General features: G+C 44.2%; 1 protein-coding gene across 2 annotated transcripts in view; it reads left to right on the top strand.

Annotated features, from left to right (window-relative positions):
* Positions 1–15,990, top strand: part of JADE1 (jade family PHD finger 1) — a 48,859-nt gene that overhangs the window by 23,509 nt on the left and 9,360 nt on the right. For both annotated transcript variants that reach the window (XM_017537652.1, XM_017537651.1), the window contains exons 3-6: positions 2,464–2,675; positions 5,789–5,956; positions 7,806–7,922; positions 11,712–12,233. In XM_017537652.1, coding sequence (XP_017393141.1) covers positions 2,466–2,675; positions 5,789–5,956; positions 7,806–7,922; positions 11,712–12,233 — 1,017 coding nt within the window. In that variant the 5' untranslated portion in view covers positions 2,464–2,465. The remainder of the gene's footprint in view (positions 1–2,463; positions 2,676–5,788; positions 5,957–7,805; positions 7,923–11,711; positions 12,234–15,990) is intronic.

Genomic DNA, 15,990 nt, shown 5'->3' with positions numbered 1-15,990 from the left:
TAGTAGAGACGGGGTTTCACCATGTTGACCAGGATGGTCTCGATCTCTTGACCTCGTGATCCACCCGCCTCGGCCTCCCAAAGTGCTGGGATTACAGGCTTGAGCCACCGCGCCCGGCCAGATTCCTTCTTTAGCATGGCTTGCTGCTTCTGTAAATGAACACTATTCCAGGCATGCTCCCCATTTCCAAGCACATCACTTGTGTTTTAACTTCAGCGATTTTCCTTACATCGTGCTCCAAACCTGGACTGCTTTTTCCTTCCTGTTTATCTCTGTCCTGGCTTTCCTTCAGCGAAGCCTCATGTTAGCCGAATGTCCAGCTCTTCTCCACCTCTTCTGCAAGCTCATTTTAGTGTATGTAGAGGTTGGAGCTTCTGTACATCATGTACTTGCATCTCATGGTGTTGAGACAGGGATGGCGTGTAAGTCTCATCTCACATGCCAGTCCTGATTGCTAAGGGTTGCCTTGAGGATCTTGATGAATAAGACAGTGGAGTCATGTCTGAGGTCAGTGTGAAAAACTATGAGGATTAATTAGCTTTTGTGCTGCAGGTATAGGGTGGGGAAGTGGTGGAAGGGGCTGTGTATTATAATCAAGGACATAGTAAATAATCACAGGATCCTTGGTGGTGGTAGATTTCACAGCCTTGAAGGGCAAAGACCTTTTCTTTTGGGTCTTTCCAGGGAGGCTAGCATAGGGTATGGCTTATAATAGATGCTTGTCCTGCTATTAGGCTCACCAGTCTGTTGAATGGGAGCGATAGTGTAGACTGAGCTGAGCATGTGGTTGTTTTCTACTTACTTGGTTACTCAGGTGTTTTTATAGACAGAACAGATTTCCTTCTTGGTTCTGCTTTAGGGATTAATAGCCAAAACATGAGCAGGCCACAAAATGGTTTTATGGCATATGTTCAGGAGTTCTCAGAGATCTCTTGGAACTGAATACTAAATTTTAGCTTCAGAGATGATACAGTTTCTGCTTTGTTGTAAGCACATAATAAAGACCAGTGGAATGCACTTGACTGGAATCTAGGTGTCCTGTGCTAAGTCAGAGGACTCAGCCCAAAGACTCTTGGCATTTGTGAATGGTTTAAATAATAAGAATTGGGGTGGCTGGGCGTGGTGGCTCACGCCTGTAATCCAGGCACTTTGGAGGCCAAGGTGGGCGGATCACCTGAGGTCGGGAGTTCAAGACCAGCCCGACCAACATGGTGAAACTCCGTCTTTAATAAAAAAAAAAAAAACAAAAACTAATACGTATTTGAAGATACTGTTAAATACATTGGCAGGATTAATTATGTAATTTTATAACGGAACACATGCGAAAGATGTTTGTCTTAGCTGCTTTTTGTTTTATTTATTTATTTATTAGATGAAGTCTCTCTCTGTGGCCCAGGCTAGAGTACAGTGGTGCAATCTTGGCTCACTGCAACCTCCACCTCCTGAGTTCAAGTGATTTCTCTTTCTCGGCCTGCCAAGTAGCTGGGATTATTGGCACCCGCCACCATGCTCAGCTAATTTTTGTGTTTTTAGTAGAGACAGGATTTTGCCATATTGGCCAGGCTGGTCTTGAACTCCTGACTTCTAATGATCTGCCTGCCTCAGCCTCCCAAAGTGCTGGGATTACAGGCATGAGCCACTGTATCTGGTGTTTCATTATTTTTTGCATTTGGTTAACTATATTTTTCAACTTTGTAGAAGTCAGAGGGCGAGGAGGGATAAACCATTTAAAAATATTAGTGAAATCTGTTTTCAGAGAACTGTTTTTACCTACCAAGAAAGGCAAATTAAAAAAAAAAAACCACTGAAACCATTATATGAGGTCATGGTTTTGAAGTCATTCACATGTTAGTTTTTACGTGTAAAGAGTGTAATGAAATGACTTATTCAACAGTATATGTATTTAATATCCTTGAATTCTTTTAAGATTTACTCTTTGCTTTTCCACTTACTATACTGCATCCTTACTACCTGACCGTAAGGAACATACAGTTTCCTGGAAGACTCCTCTGAAGATTGTTTCTTAGAAGAATCTGATAAGCATTTAATACAAAATTTTGGGGCACTCAGGGATGGATGAATCAATGGGTTGGTTGATTGATATGATACAGGGTTTTGTGATCAGGCTGGATCACAGTGGCACAGTCATGGCTCACTATAGCCCCAAACTCCTGGGCTCAAGCAGCCACCGCAGGCACTTGAGTGGTTGGGACTATAGGTGTATGCCACCACAGCTGGCTAATTTTTGTATTTTTTGGAGAGATGGGGTTCCACTATGTTGCCCAGGCTGACCTTGAGCTAGGCTCAGGTGTGAGCCACTACGCCTGGCTAGTGATGGATTTATTTATAGTATTATTTATTCATTTAAATTATTTTTAAGTATACATACACCAATACTATTTTATTATAATATATATTAATATGGATTTATTAAAATGGGTTTTGTGGCATTTTTAACTTCAGGAATGCCTGAACTAGATGAATACACCATGGAAAGGGTCCTAGAGGAGTTTGAGCAGCGATGTTATGACAATATGAATCACGCCATAGAGACTGAGGAAGGCCTGGGGATCGAATATGATGAAGATGTTGTCTGTGATGTCTGCCAGTCTCCTGATGGCGAGGACGGCAATGAGATGGTATTCTGTGATAAATGCAACATCTGTGTGCACCAGGTATGTGGGGTAGGGAGGCCAGAAAGAAGAAACCTGGGGCATGAGCCTGTCTGCTGTGGGAGTGTGTGCCTGGAGTCTAGGATTCTTTCTCTCAATGGGGTCCATTTTTCTACGATTTAAAGAAATGTGCCCCATAGACTTTCTTTTTCCCTGATAGGTTCTTATAGTGATTGAACTATATCCTCTGCTTTTGCAACCAGAAGGATGGCATGCATCCACTGTGGAAATTGTCTTTCTTCCCATAGGGTTTTATTCTTATCCACAAAAGTCAAGTTTACTTAAAAAGAATGTATGAGCCCCCTACGTCCTACTGTAACACCTAAGTTTAGGTATTAAGAACACTGAGAAAACAAACCTTTAAAAAGGTGGTTAGTGTGTTGTATTAGTTTTTTTACAGCTGCCCTGTGTAACAAACAAATTACAATAGACTGTGTGTGCTTCAAACAACAAAAAGTATTGTCTTGCCCTTCTGGAGGCTAGAAGTCCAGAGTTGAGGTTATTGGCAGTGCTGGGCTTCTCCGAAACATGCAGAAAAGTCATTCCTTGCCTCTTCATTAGCTTTTGGTGGTTTGCAGCAATCTGGGGCGTTCTTTGGCTTGCAGCTGCCTTCATCATCATGTGCGTTCTCCCTGTGTCTCTGTCTTTTTACATGGTGGTCTTCTTAGAAGGACACCAGTCCTATTGGATTAGAGACCCAATCCTAATTCAGAGTGAGTGAGCTCATCTTAAATAATTAATCTGCAATGACTATCTCCAAAGAAGGTCACATTTTGAGATATTGGGGTTAGGACTTCAGCATGTCTTTTAGTGGACACAATTTGCCTGTCATATTTGTGAGCATGCGTTAGGGTATAAGCTGAGCTGTTAAGGGAGAGTGAAGCAGCCTTTTTTCTTGAAGGTGATTTTCTGTCTTAAAAAACAGGACAGTAGGTTTTGGTGGTTGCTTGCTAAGATCCACTGAAAGGTAAACTCTTAGATTTCAGGAGTATAGGCGTTAGGCAACTTAAAAAGTTTATGACAGTCTCAGTGCCTCTTTTCTTTCTTACTAGTTTTTAATGCAGTAATGAAGAAATTTGGATTTGTGTGGGGACATGTGCCCATGTATATTCTTAGGATTTAAAAGGCTATCTGGAAGTACTTTCTTGGAATTCACCTATTGATGCTGAGATTTAAAGCAAACTTGAAAGACTTGTGTGGAATAGGTGCTTGGTGACTTCTTGGGAAGAAGAAGCATGTTTGCTCCATGAAGTTCTTGATTACCTTGTGCTTCATAATTTGTCACCTCTTAGGCTTTCCCTCTGTGAAGACCTCCCCAGCTGTGGCCCAGTCCTGGCTCCTCTTGACAGGGAGACCCACGACTCCTGCTTCAGTCATGTCATCGCTGTCTGTTGCTCTGGATCTACACTGTCTGGGAAGTCTCCTTACGGTAGTGAGAATTCCTATGGTGGCTTTGTTCTGTGACATGAGCACCCTGATAACTAGTGTTGCTTTTTGGTTGCTGGTGCTTCTTGTATTTACTTGGCTGACTTCTCAGTCTTTTTCCTGTTGTTACTTGCTGTTTTTTTCCTGATGAAAAACTTTTTGAAAAAAAGGGTTCTGCTTGAAAACTCGTCAACCCTCTTTTATCAACAAGTTAAGTGATGTCGGGCAGGGTTGTGCAAGCTGTCACAATGGGCAAGTGGTGGAATTGTATTTTAAGGCTTTTGGATGCCCCCTTCTTTACCTTCTGTTCTTGCTGCCATATCACCTTGTCTCGTTCCCTTAACTTAATTTACTTCATTTTTTCCTTTGAGAAAATCCTTCATGATATATCTTTAAGGCATACTTTATGTAACCTTATAAATTAGCTTAGACCTGCTTTTCCATTAAAAAAAAATTCTCCTTCACATGTGGCTCTAGAATGTCTGATACAGACCTTTAGTATTTTGAAATCTTTATAGTGTCACTTAGCTCTGTTAAAATTTTTTTCTAGTAAGTCCATGTTGACAGTGGCTTATTCATGGCCCCGACACACCGCTCTGGGGCTTTGATCTGAAGTGTGACTTTTCTTCCCTCAACTCTCATCTTTGTGGTTTTCCTTTTTGCATCGTGGGTATTCAGATTACATAGCGGCTGTATTTTTTCTGTCTGAAAAATTAGGGCTCTGCTACTGTGACTCTTGACTTCCTGACTTCCAGGTCATTTAAGGATAAAGTTCTCAACAGTTTGGTTTTTAAAGGGCTCTCTGAACATGCTCCTGTACCATCGTTTTTATTTTTCACTTATTTAACATTAACCTTCTCTGTCTTCGAACTCTCTTAATTACTTTAGTTGTTTAAAAGCCTTAATTTCAGCAGTTTATGTCATCTTGTGTAATTTTGCCATCTTGTGCAAAACAGGCTTTACTTTAAAATTTACATTATTTTTTATCTTCATTTCTAAAAGGCTGGATTCATTTTAACTATCAGTTAAGGAGACTACATTCTCTGAGTAGGTCTCCTTTTTCTGCCCCGTTGTGTTCACCTGGGAGAGTGCTGATATCTAGTTGGCTTGGCGTTTGCTTAGCCTGGGGAGTGCGCATGCTTCTTTCCTGTTCCACTGCCATGTCATTCAGCAGCTTTGGGAGATTCTCTCAACTGCTTTGTGCTTTTTCTCCACACTCTGTATCCCACCTTTGACAGTAAAGCAGAGGAATAGCTTCTCTCACGGAACCCTGTGGCGTGTTTCTGCACTCCACTTACTGCTACTAAACCCATCTATATGAAGTTTCTAAATATTGAGCAGGACTTACTGCTCAGTATTTAGAAACTTCGTATAGATGGGTTTCTGCAGCAACACAGCAAACCAAATTTAGTATAAACCTTTCTGTCCTCAAGTAGTTTCCAGGACCACCCTCTGCTGAATAAATATGTATTGTATCAGCAGAGCTCACACACCTCCTAAGTGCTACTGTGAGGCTGCCTGGCATTTTTCCTGAGGGGAGAGGGTCATAGCCAGGAAGCTGTGGGAGTATCTCTACTTTGGTGGTGGTTCTGTTAAAATCTTTCTAGGTGTTTTTAAATGAATAGATACAATGGGAAAAATAATATTTTCTCTTTCTCTCTATTCCTCGGGGATGTGCTGTGGCATCACAGGCCTGTTATGGAATCCTCAAGGTGCCAGAGGGCAGCTGGCTGTGCCGGACATGTGCCCTGGGGGTTCGGCCAAGATGTCTGCTGTGTCCCAAGAAGGGTGGAGCTATGAAGCCCACCCGTAGTGGAACCAAGTGGGTCCATGTCAGCTGTGCCCTGTGGATCCCTGAGGTAAGTGTGGGTTTTTTTTTTTGTTTGTTTTTACTTTTTTTGAGACAGTGTCTTACTCTGTCACCCAGGCTGGAGTGCAGGGAGCTGGATCATGGCTCACTGCAGCCTTGACCTCCTGGGCTCAAGTGATCCTCCCACCTCAGCCTTTTGAGTAGCTGGTATTATAGGCATGTGTTACCAGGCCTGGCTTATTTTTTATTTTTTGTAGTGAAGAGATCTCACTTTGTTCTTCTGGCTGGTCCCAAACTCTTAGGCTCAAGCAGCCCTCTTTCCTTAGCTTCCCAAAGTGTTGGGATTACAGGCATAAGCCACTGTGCCTGGCCAGGCATGGTTCTTTTTTTTTTGAGGTGGAGTCTCTCTCTGTCGCCCAGGCTGGAGTGCAGTGGTGCGATCTTGGCTCACGGCAACCTCCGCCTCTTGGGTTTAAGCGATTCTCCTGCCTCAGTTTCACGAGTTGGGAATACAGGTGCGTGTCACCACACTCAGCAAATTTTTTTTTGTATTTTTAGTAGAGACAGGGTTTCACCGTGTTAGCCAGGATGGTCTCGATCTCCTGACCTCGTGATCTCCCTCCTTGGGCTCCCAGAGTGCTAGGATTACAGGCGTGAGCCACCATGCCCGGCCACGCATGGTTCTTAATAGCACCTTAGCTCAGAAGGTCCTGGCCTTTAACTGGGATTCAGTGAGTGGGTGGAGAACCATGCATAAATAGGCAGCATTGTAGCTGATGAGTAAAAAGACACCTTTTAATTGCTACCTTTTTCCTTTGGGAAAAACTCAGTCTTAAGCACACTGTCATCTTGTCATGGAATGTAAATTTGTGGAAATGTTAGCGGGAAGCAGTAGTCAGTTGGGACTGGAAGCTGGTAGTGTTCAAACTTTGCCTCACCCATCCATCTCAGCGAGCCTTCCCATCGCAACACCCACTCCCTGGAGCAGACCTGCAGCACTTAACCAGCTGTGGCCTGGGTGTGTCATTCCCCAAGGATCAGCTGTCCATCCTGTGTGTGGCACGGTATACATGAGGTACCACCGTGGTTAAAAAACGATCACTCCTGGTCATGCTTTGGTGATTTTTATTCAAACCTTTATTGTGCCTCAACCTTTTTAATTTCAGGTCTGGTCTAATTTATTTCTAGCCTTAGATCTTGACTAATAAAGTTTGCATAGCTCAGTGTGAGAATATAATTTGTGATTCAAATTCCAGCATTTTTTGGGTGTGATTTTGGTACATTTTCCTTCCAAGGAAAATTATTTGAGGATGATTTGGACTGAGGTTTCATGATTGGGGTCTTGGTAGCACCAGGTCTCGTGGTTTGGTATTGACGGGATACAATTTGGTGATCCAGGCTGAATGCAGAGATGATACCTTATTTATCTTTGTAATTTCTCATCTTGAACGTAGTCATTTTTGGACTGAAGAAAATGGTTTTCTTTGGCGAGAGATTAAAAACAGGTTATATTTACTTACCCTGTTGTTGATACCCTATTTGAATATATTTAAGATGGATTTTTAGTTTTGACCAACTTGTTATGGGCTAGAGATTACATGAGTCTTTGTCGTGAGGCACTTTGGTGAGAAGTGAAAACTCAGTTATCTCTGTTTTTTTTGTTTTTTTTTTACAAACCGGGATGTCTGTCAGATAGGGACTGGGCTCTGGGCTCGATTGTCACTGAGGTGTTCTAAGGCTTTTAAAGTAAGAGTTTGCTTTGTTCTAGGTGAGTGAGTATCCCTCGCCACTGTCTAGTAGGAGGGATGTAGGAAAGTAATGGATCTTTTAGTTTCTAACATTCATGTTCAGCCTCTGATGACCTGTGCCACCCTTTCTTGTTATTTTCCAACCTTTAGGTGAGCATTGGTAGCCCGGAGAAGATGGAGCCCATCACCAAGGTGTCACACATTCCCAGCAGTCGGTGGGCGCTAGTGTGCAGCCTCTGCAATGAGAAGTTTGGGGCCTCTATTCAGGTAATTAGCTTCATAAAAATGGCTTCATTTTCCTTTCCTGCATGGGAGGGAACAGGATGAGGGAAGGGTCTGTGACCTGTCCAAGGGTTTGGAAAGGGGACTATACTAGTTCCAGGAAGCAGAATGAGGTTCCTAAGGGTTGACTTGAGCCCCAGTACGTGCGCACAGCTTTAATTGGCTGACTGTATCCGGTGTAATCAGAACCCAAGCTTTCACAGTCACAGGGTAATTCAGAAGTTCCCCTGAGCTGTGAGGTGGTTCCAGTTTGTTTCTCACTCCCCTCTTTCTGCCCAAAGCATCACAGCTTCTTTCCACAGGCAGACACCTCCTAGGAGTCTTAGTGAGATGTTCCTTGACATGGCATTTTAGAGTTGGCCACCCTCCCACCTGCAGTCACCGAGTATAGCTGCAGATGCTGACTCACCTCTGTGGCTGCCTCCTGAGACTGCAGGTGTCCACGGTGTGCACACACCTGTTAGTAATCAAGGGGACATGCTGGTGTATTTGCATTTGGAAAAACAGAGACTATTTGAGCACCTGGGTAGAGGGGCATCCATGAGGTGCTCCTGTGTATGCTGGCATCTGATTGGACCATAATCTGGATATCTGATTCTTTATGGCACTGCGTACATGAGTGTGTGTATGAAAGAGCACTTGCACATCTGTGTGTAAACATGTTGCCTGTCTGCTTTTGCATGTCCACATTCAGGCAAGTATGGGATGTCATGAGATAGGGAAATTAAGGAGGGAATATAGATGGCATACTATTTTTCATGTGGTATAAAACTCGACCTGAGAAGTTCATTTCTAGGCCTCATGTTATTGATCGACATCAAGACAGTCAGGATTAGAGAGGCCTGCAATGCTGTGTGTGGCTGATGGGGGCCCTTCAGGTTAAGTTTGGATCTTTTGGGATGTACCAGCACAGGCCCCAGGCTGTTCTTTGGTTTCCTCATTGAATTCTGGGAGCAGAGGCACTGTTTTGGAATGGCCTCTCTCTGAATACAGAAAAAACCAGCAGCTCAGCAAAGATATAAGCTCCAAGAGCGTAGTCATACTGTCAGCTATGGGTTTTAAAGAAATGACCTCATTTGGCAAAGTCAGTTTGTATTTTGGCTGATAAATACTTCTTTCAGTAAGGCGGTCTTAAAATTTTTTCATTTTTTGACAAGCCCAGTGGCTCTGTTTTCTTCTTTATCACTTCGACTGGTGTTCAAGAATCCAAAGTATAAGAGAAATACTTGGAGGGTGGGTCATGAGACAGCTGGTGGGATTTGGCTGGGGACCTTGGAAATAGTGGAGATATTTTTGGCATTTGAATACATAACAAACACCTCTGCCCAAGAGTTGGATCGGGGAAGGAGAGTGGAGCCGGAAGAGAAAAGGGGGAGAGCCGATATACTTGTGTGTGAGTATGCATGTGAGCGTGTGTGTGCGGATGAGTATGCATGTGATTATGCATGTGTATGTGTGAGTCTGCATGTATGTATGTGTATTTGTGTGGTTATGCGCGTGAGTATGCATGTATGCATATTTATGTGTGTGAATGTATGCATGAGTGTGCATGTATGTGAGTATGCACGTGAGTGTATGTGTGTATGAGTATGTGTGTGAGTGCATGTGAGTATGCATTTGAGTTTGCGAGTATGTATGTGTATTTGTGTGAATATGCATGTGAGTATGGCGTGTGTATGTGTTAGTATATGCGTGGGAGTATGCATATGCACGTGTGCACTGGCAGGAAACAGGCTGCAGCAGACCATGCTCCCCGGTGTTCTGAGCGTAGAATTTATGCCCTTTCCTGAGTGTGCCAATCCCTGTCCGTAATTAATGTTTAAAAGAGGTAGGCAAATGGGATCTTTGTTTACCTTTTGAAGAGAGATGATATAATGACTTTTTTGTTGCCATTGACCTCTTTTTCCCAGAACATTAATCTAAAGAAGAGGCCAAAGAAGGCTGACGATTTTTCATATCTTCACAGAATGGATTGATTTTATTAAAAGAATTCCTCTCTGAAATGTCTGCAGCTGTGAAGGCTTCTGGTTTACGTTTCTGTAACATCTGTTTGCTGAGTCAACCTGAATGGGAAAACCCAGAGGAAGGCCATTTGGCGTTTTTACAAAGTCCTGTATAAATATTCTGCTGCAATTCATTTCTCTTTAGGGTTAGAGCGCTTGGGTTAAGTATAGTTTAAGCCAAACAGATAGTGTCTCAGTCATCTGTTCCCACTTTTACTTCCCACTTGGCTGTGTGCTACAAGGGAGGACACTTTATCTACTTATGACAGTGGCCAGGTTTCGTGTGTGTGTGTGTGTGTGTGTGTGTGTTTCTGCCACCAAAGCTGGTTTCACACATTTCTTGGAATTGAGGTTATTTATAGAGAAAATACAGATTTATGTCAGTCTTGTGGTTAGTTATTTATAAGGGTGGAATGGTGAAGGGAGCTGGATTTTCTCTTCTTAATAAAAGAGACCTCATGGTAACGGAAGAAAGCCTGGCTGGCAGCGAGTCTCCTCCTAAGTACTGAAGTGTTTAGGGGGAAAAGCCTCAGCTCTACTGTCTGCTATCTGTGGTGATATGATTCAGGATCTGTTGAATGAGTTTAATTAAACTTCTCAGTTGGCTTGGAGCCACTGGATTCTACAACTTCGTGCAGCCCTGGAATGCCCTTGGGATCACTTGGCCTCACACAATGCAGTACTGCTTTGAAGGGACTGGCTTCAGTCACTATGGGGAACCACCTTTTAGGGATTTGCTCAGCAAGATCAGTTAGGGAGGAGTTAATCACTTTGTTCCTGCTAGGCCAGAGGCTTGCTGTCTGGATCAAAGGCACAAAACTGTGGCCCTGATTAGGCAGTGAGAGGGGAGGTAGTCTGTATAGGTTGCCTCTAGGTTGATCTCCCTGTGACCCATTGGAAGGTCTCACAGTTCTACTGCCTCTTTTCAGTGGCCAGGAGCAGTGTGCACAGATCTTAGGGCTTAGAGTCATCCGTGCATCTGGTGAAGCTTCTTCACAAGTGTGAAGACCTTTTCCCACTTTCCCTGTGCTGGATTCCTCTTGTCTCCTATTTTTGGGGTTTTTATTCAGTTTCCCTTGGTGCTCCTTTAAGGAAGTGTACTGTTTATTTTCTCACTTGTGTTGGGACTCTTCTTGGCTGGGAAGTCAGAATGAGGATTTATATTCAAACTATGAGTCGTAGTCATTCTTCCCAGGGAGATTCTTACTCAAGTTTACACCAGAAGAGCTCAAATCTGTAAGAAAACTCAAACTAATGCCTGAAAGTGGACTTTGCATATTGAGTACAGATTCTTTTGAATATGATCCTAGTGCCACACTTCCTTCCTCTACACATGTCATTTGTATATTCATGGCTGCTTCAAGATGGGATTTGGATGCAGTTTCTTTTCTGAGGAAGTTAGGGTTTGGTTGATTAAAACCTTTCATCTGAAGAGTGCCCTTAAATTTGAAGACTAGGCTGGGTGTGGTGGCTCACGCCTGTAATCCCAGCACTTTGGGAGGCCGAGACAGGCGGATCTCTTGCCCAAGAGTTGGAGACCAGCCTGGGCAACATAGGGAGACCCAGTCTCTACAAAAAATTCCGAAGCCTTACCTCTTAAAAACATGACATGATCATCCAGGGTTAATCCATGTACAACTTCCTGTCACAGCACATGCTTGAAGCATGGCTCTTCTCTGTGCATGTGTACATGGGGTGCCTAGCACTGTGGGCCTTCTGCCATGGTTGCTCTATAATGGTCTATTCTATGTTCTTTGTGTGTTCTTACCAGTGCTCTGTGAAGAACTGCCGCACGGCCTTCCATGTGACCTGTGCTTTTGAACGGGGCCTGGAGATGAAGACCATCTTAGCAGAGAATGATGAAGTCAAGTTCAAGTCCTATTGCCCAAAGCACAGCTCACACAAGAAACCCGAGGAGAGTCTTGGCAAGGGAGCTGCACAGGAGAATGGGGCCCCTGAGTGTTCCCCCCGTAATCCCCTGGAGCCCTTTGCCAGCCTTGAGCAAAACCGGGAAGAGGCTCACCGGGTGAGTGTCCGTAAGCAGAAGCTGCAGCAGCTGGAGGATGAGTTCTACACTTTTGTCAACTTGCTGGATGTTGCCAGGGCTCTGCGGCTGCCCGAGGAAGTAGTGGATTTCCTGTACCAGTACTGGAAGCTGAAGAGGAAGGTCAACTTCAACAAGCCCCTGATCACCCCAAAGAAAGACGAAGAGGACAATCTAGCCAAGCGGGAGCAGGATGTCTTGTTTAGGAGGCTGCAGCTGTTCACGCATCTGCGGCAGGACCTGGAGAGGGTAATGATTGACACTGACACCTTATAGTGACTTAGAGAAGAAGATGCAAAGAGGCAAACGCTCGCCCAGAGCAAGAAATGATAGCCAGTCATATACTTTCAGACCCTTGTACACACCACAGCATGAGGTTGTGTTGGTTAAAAATATTTATGGGCTGGTAAACTCACTGTACATATGTGCAAAACTGCCACTGAGTGGGGAGCTTCTTTGTGATTTTCTTTTTTTAAAACACTTTCCCATTAATCTTTACTGTTTCGTAAGGTCAGAGGAGGTGTGTCTTCCCCACCCCTACTCCATTCTAGATCTAGAGTGAACTAAGCCCCAGGAAAATGACCCAAGGAGTTGACTCATGATTGTTTACAGACTGATTTAGAAAACCAGAACGGATTTAATTTATAATGGAGGGGGCCAGAGATAGGAAAATTTCTAGTTCATTCCAGGGAAACTCTAGGTGCCAGTGCTGGGCTTAAGAAGGAGAGCCAAGCACGGCTGCTCACTGGCCCCTGCTTTGTTTCTTGGGTCATTCATAGGGGCATTCCCAGTACTGTCACGGAGCAAAGCAGGCAGTGGGTGCCGATGTGTGTGCATGAGCTGTATGTACACATGCATATGTGTTACAGAAGATACTCCTGGCAGTGAGGTGCTAGGTTATCACTGAGGTTGTGAGTGTGTATGTATGTGTCCCGTGTCCATCCATGTCTCTGTTGTGTGTCTGTGTGTGAGTGTGGGTGGGATTCCTGGCACACAGGAGTGTCAGATCTGTCTGAGGAGCCCCAGTCATGCTCAGCACGCTACAGATGTGTTGTGTTGTCACACTGAGATTGAGGAATGTCGTGGCTGTTGGCTGCTTAGCCTCAGCTGCTGGCACTTCCTTCCGCTGTTTGCTGCTTTTGTGCCTCCCCCACTTTCCATCACCTCTGGAGTCCCAGCTGGAGTTCCCTTCCTGCTACAGGAATAATGAGGAGTGGGCTGCCTCCCCCCTGGGTCTCCTGTTCCCTGTAGGTAGTTTCTGGCTGAGGCTTGCTAATTGGGGATGCTCTTGGAGTATCTTCCACATCAACTCTCCTGGCTGCTGGCTACTGATTAAATTCATTAGTGTGAAAGAGATGGGAGCGAGGGTTTCTGGCCTGAAGCAGCCTGCACTGAAAGGTACCCAAGTGGCCTGAAACAGTTAACACATCTCCCCCAAGCTGCTCACTTATTAGTGGGGAGTGATTACCCTGCCTGGGAGAGATCTGACTCGTAGATGATTTGAAATGGGAGTGCGGGCAAAGAGCAGGGATAGACTCGGAAAGTACTGGACCAAAAAAGCCCGATCTCAAGGAGACCTGCATGGCCCTGTTAGAGATGATGTAGACGTGAAAGTCTTTTAAAGTGAGCATTAGAGCTCCTTTTAGTACGTGACTGAGTGCCAGCGTATTTGTGATGCCCCTTCCCAGACCAGGTTAGGATTCCTGGGAAGGCCACGGATTCGAGCCCTGGAGGAGGCAGGAGCCTGGAGCAGGTTTGTGAGGCTTTTGTGCTCCCATACGCCCCCTGGTGGTGAGTGTAAGTAAGACTTTGCCTCTCACAAACACATGTATGTGTGGCATTTTTGTTAGAGATGAGAAAAAGATTGAGAAGGATAAACTGGGATCCTGGTGAGGAGCCTTTATGCCAGCCTGACACCTGCTGTAATGGGGTGCATGAGCTATGGAGTCAGATAGTTGTTGGGAGGGGAGGACAAGAAGTCTGTTGTTTGGACTGTGTTTGTCTCACAATCACCACAAAATAAAAGTGTAGAAAATGCTTGTGGTGTACTAACTCTTTTCTGTACTTAAGTTACTCAGATTAACATGCACTTCTAAATCTAAACATTTTTTTGGAGTCATCACTGTCACTGTTTAAGTAGAACAATGCCAATGATGTATGAGAAACAGGGAATAAATCAGGATTTGTATGTGTGTGTGTGTGGCATTACTTACATTCACTTTATTAAAAAGCCTAAGGAACTTCAGGGAATTTGGATTCAGTTTATTTTTTTGAGATGGAGTTCTGCTTTGTTGCCCAGGCTGGAGTGCAGTGGTGATCTCCGCTCATTGCAGCCTCCGCCTCCCGGGTTCAGGTGATTCTCCTGCCTCAGCCTCATGAGTAGCGGGGACTACAGGTGTATGCCACCATGCCTGGCTAATTTTTGTATTTTTAGTAAATACAGGGTTTCACCATGTTGGTCAGGCTGGTCTTGAACTCCTGGCCTCAAGTGATCCACCTGCCTTGGCTTCCCAGAGTGTTGGGATTACAGGCAGGAGCCACTGCACCTATCCTTAGACTCAGTTTGAAATTGGCCAATTGTAATGAAAAAAACAAAATGTGCTAGCCCAAATTTGCCATGATGCCTGTGTTGGTGGAGGCATTAAAAAATTGAAATCTTTGCCATGCTCAGAGAGTTGCACAGTTATTTGTAATTATAAACAGTAAGTGTATCAGGGCAGGGGTGACAATAAAAAAAAATTACTACCAACTTTTTTCTCAAGTAAGTTAGTTTTCTGTTTATTTCACACAATATCAGTTTATAGCAAATCCTCAAAAATCACTTAATACATGTGACTACAATCAAGGCATATGATCATTCCGAGACTGACAAATGAATAGCCATCATTAGAAAGCTGAGACAACTGAGTGATTATAGTGACCGCACTTTCCTACAAACACACACCTCAGGGCATTGCACAGTGGGCACCAGTTCTGGATCTGGAAGTTGGGTGACAGGAGTAGATTCAGGAGGGCTTGGGAGTCCACAACTTTAAGAAGACACAGTTGCTGATGTGGGTAACCATGTCAAATTCCCAAGGCTGCTGCTTCACTCTCATTCCTTTTCCCTAAAAGATGCAGTAAACGTGAGTTCAGCAAATGAGGACTTACTCAGATAAAGACATGCTACCTCTGCACTCTGGCTAGTGTTACAGAAAGTGGTCAAGTCCTGGGGGACAGTTGTCTAGTCGCTCAGTGGAACGGTCACCTTTGAAAATCGGGTAGTGGCTACAGTGTCCCCCAAACAAAAGGCGTGTTCAACTTCAGTGTTGCAAACAGTTTTGGATTCAAGAAAACACTGAAACCACTTTTTGATTTCTTAAGAGCAGTGGTCCTTAGGGTGTTTCCCTGACCCGGAAACAGGAATGCAAATTCATGGACCCCACCTCCAAAGGGTGATTCTGTTTTGTGGGTACCCACATTTCTGTTTGGGAACTCTGCTTTAGGGGAAAGTGATGATCAGGTTTAAGGTGGTATGAGAGTGCACCTGGAGATGGTTTAAGTGTTTTTTTCAGATACCTCCTTGAAGACAGTTGGGAGAAGATAAAGCCGGGGAGGGAGCATGGTGGAGCTGGTGCAGGAAGGGACAAGCTGGATGTGTTTTGAGGATGGGAGAGCGTCAGTCCAGCTCTGCAGGTGGAGGTGGCTGAGAGTTGTCCTGTAGGGAGCTTTATGCATAAGAGAGTCAGGTTTAGTTAGAGTCCTCACTACTCTAAAGTGTAGTTAGTCTAGATAGTCGGGGTCTGCTTTGTTCTGATTGAAAACCATGGTCTTTGTGTTTTGGGTTTACATTAGATATTTTCCATCAGATCATGAGGAATAGGAGTGGGATTTTTCTACTTAGCAGCCATAGTGTGGTCAAAGCTACCAAAATTAAATTTGAATAGTATACAAAGTTAAAATTCCCTGGCTTCCTTATTTTCTATTTTCAAGGATAATTTCAAGTAAGGGAGATGCAAGTATCTCT

Source organism: Cebus imitator, unplaced genomic scaffold, assembly GCF_001604975.1.
Source record: "Cebus imitator isolate Cc_AM_T3 unplaced genomic scaffold, Cebus_imitator-1.0 Scaffold105, whole genome shotgun sequence".
Lineage (NCBI taxonomy): Eukaryota > Metazoa > Chordata > Mammalia > Primates > Cebidae > Cebus > Cebus imitator.
Note: the sequence above shows the minus strand (reverse complement) of the source record. Positions and strands in the feature narration are given on the sequence as shown.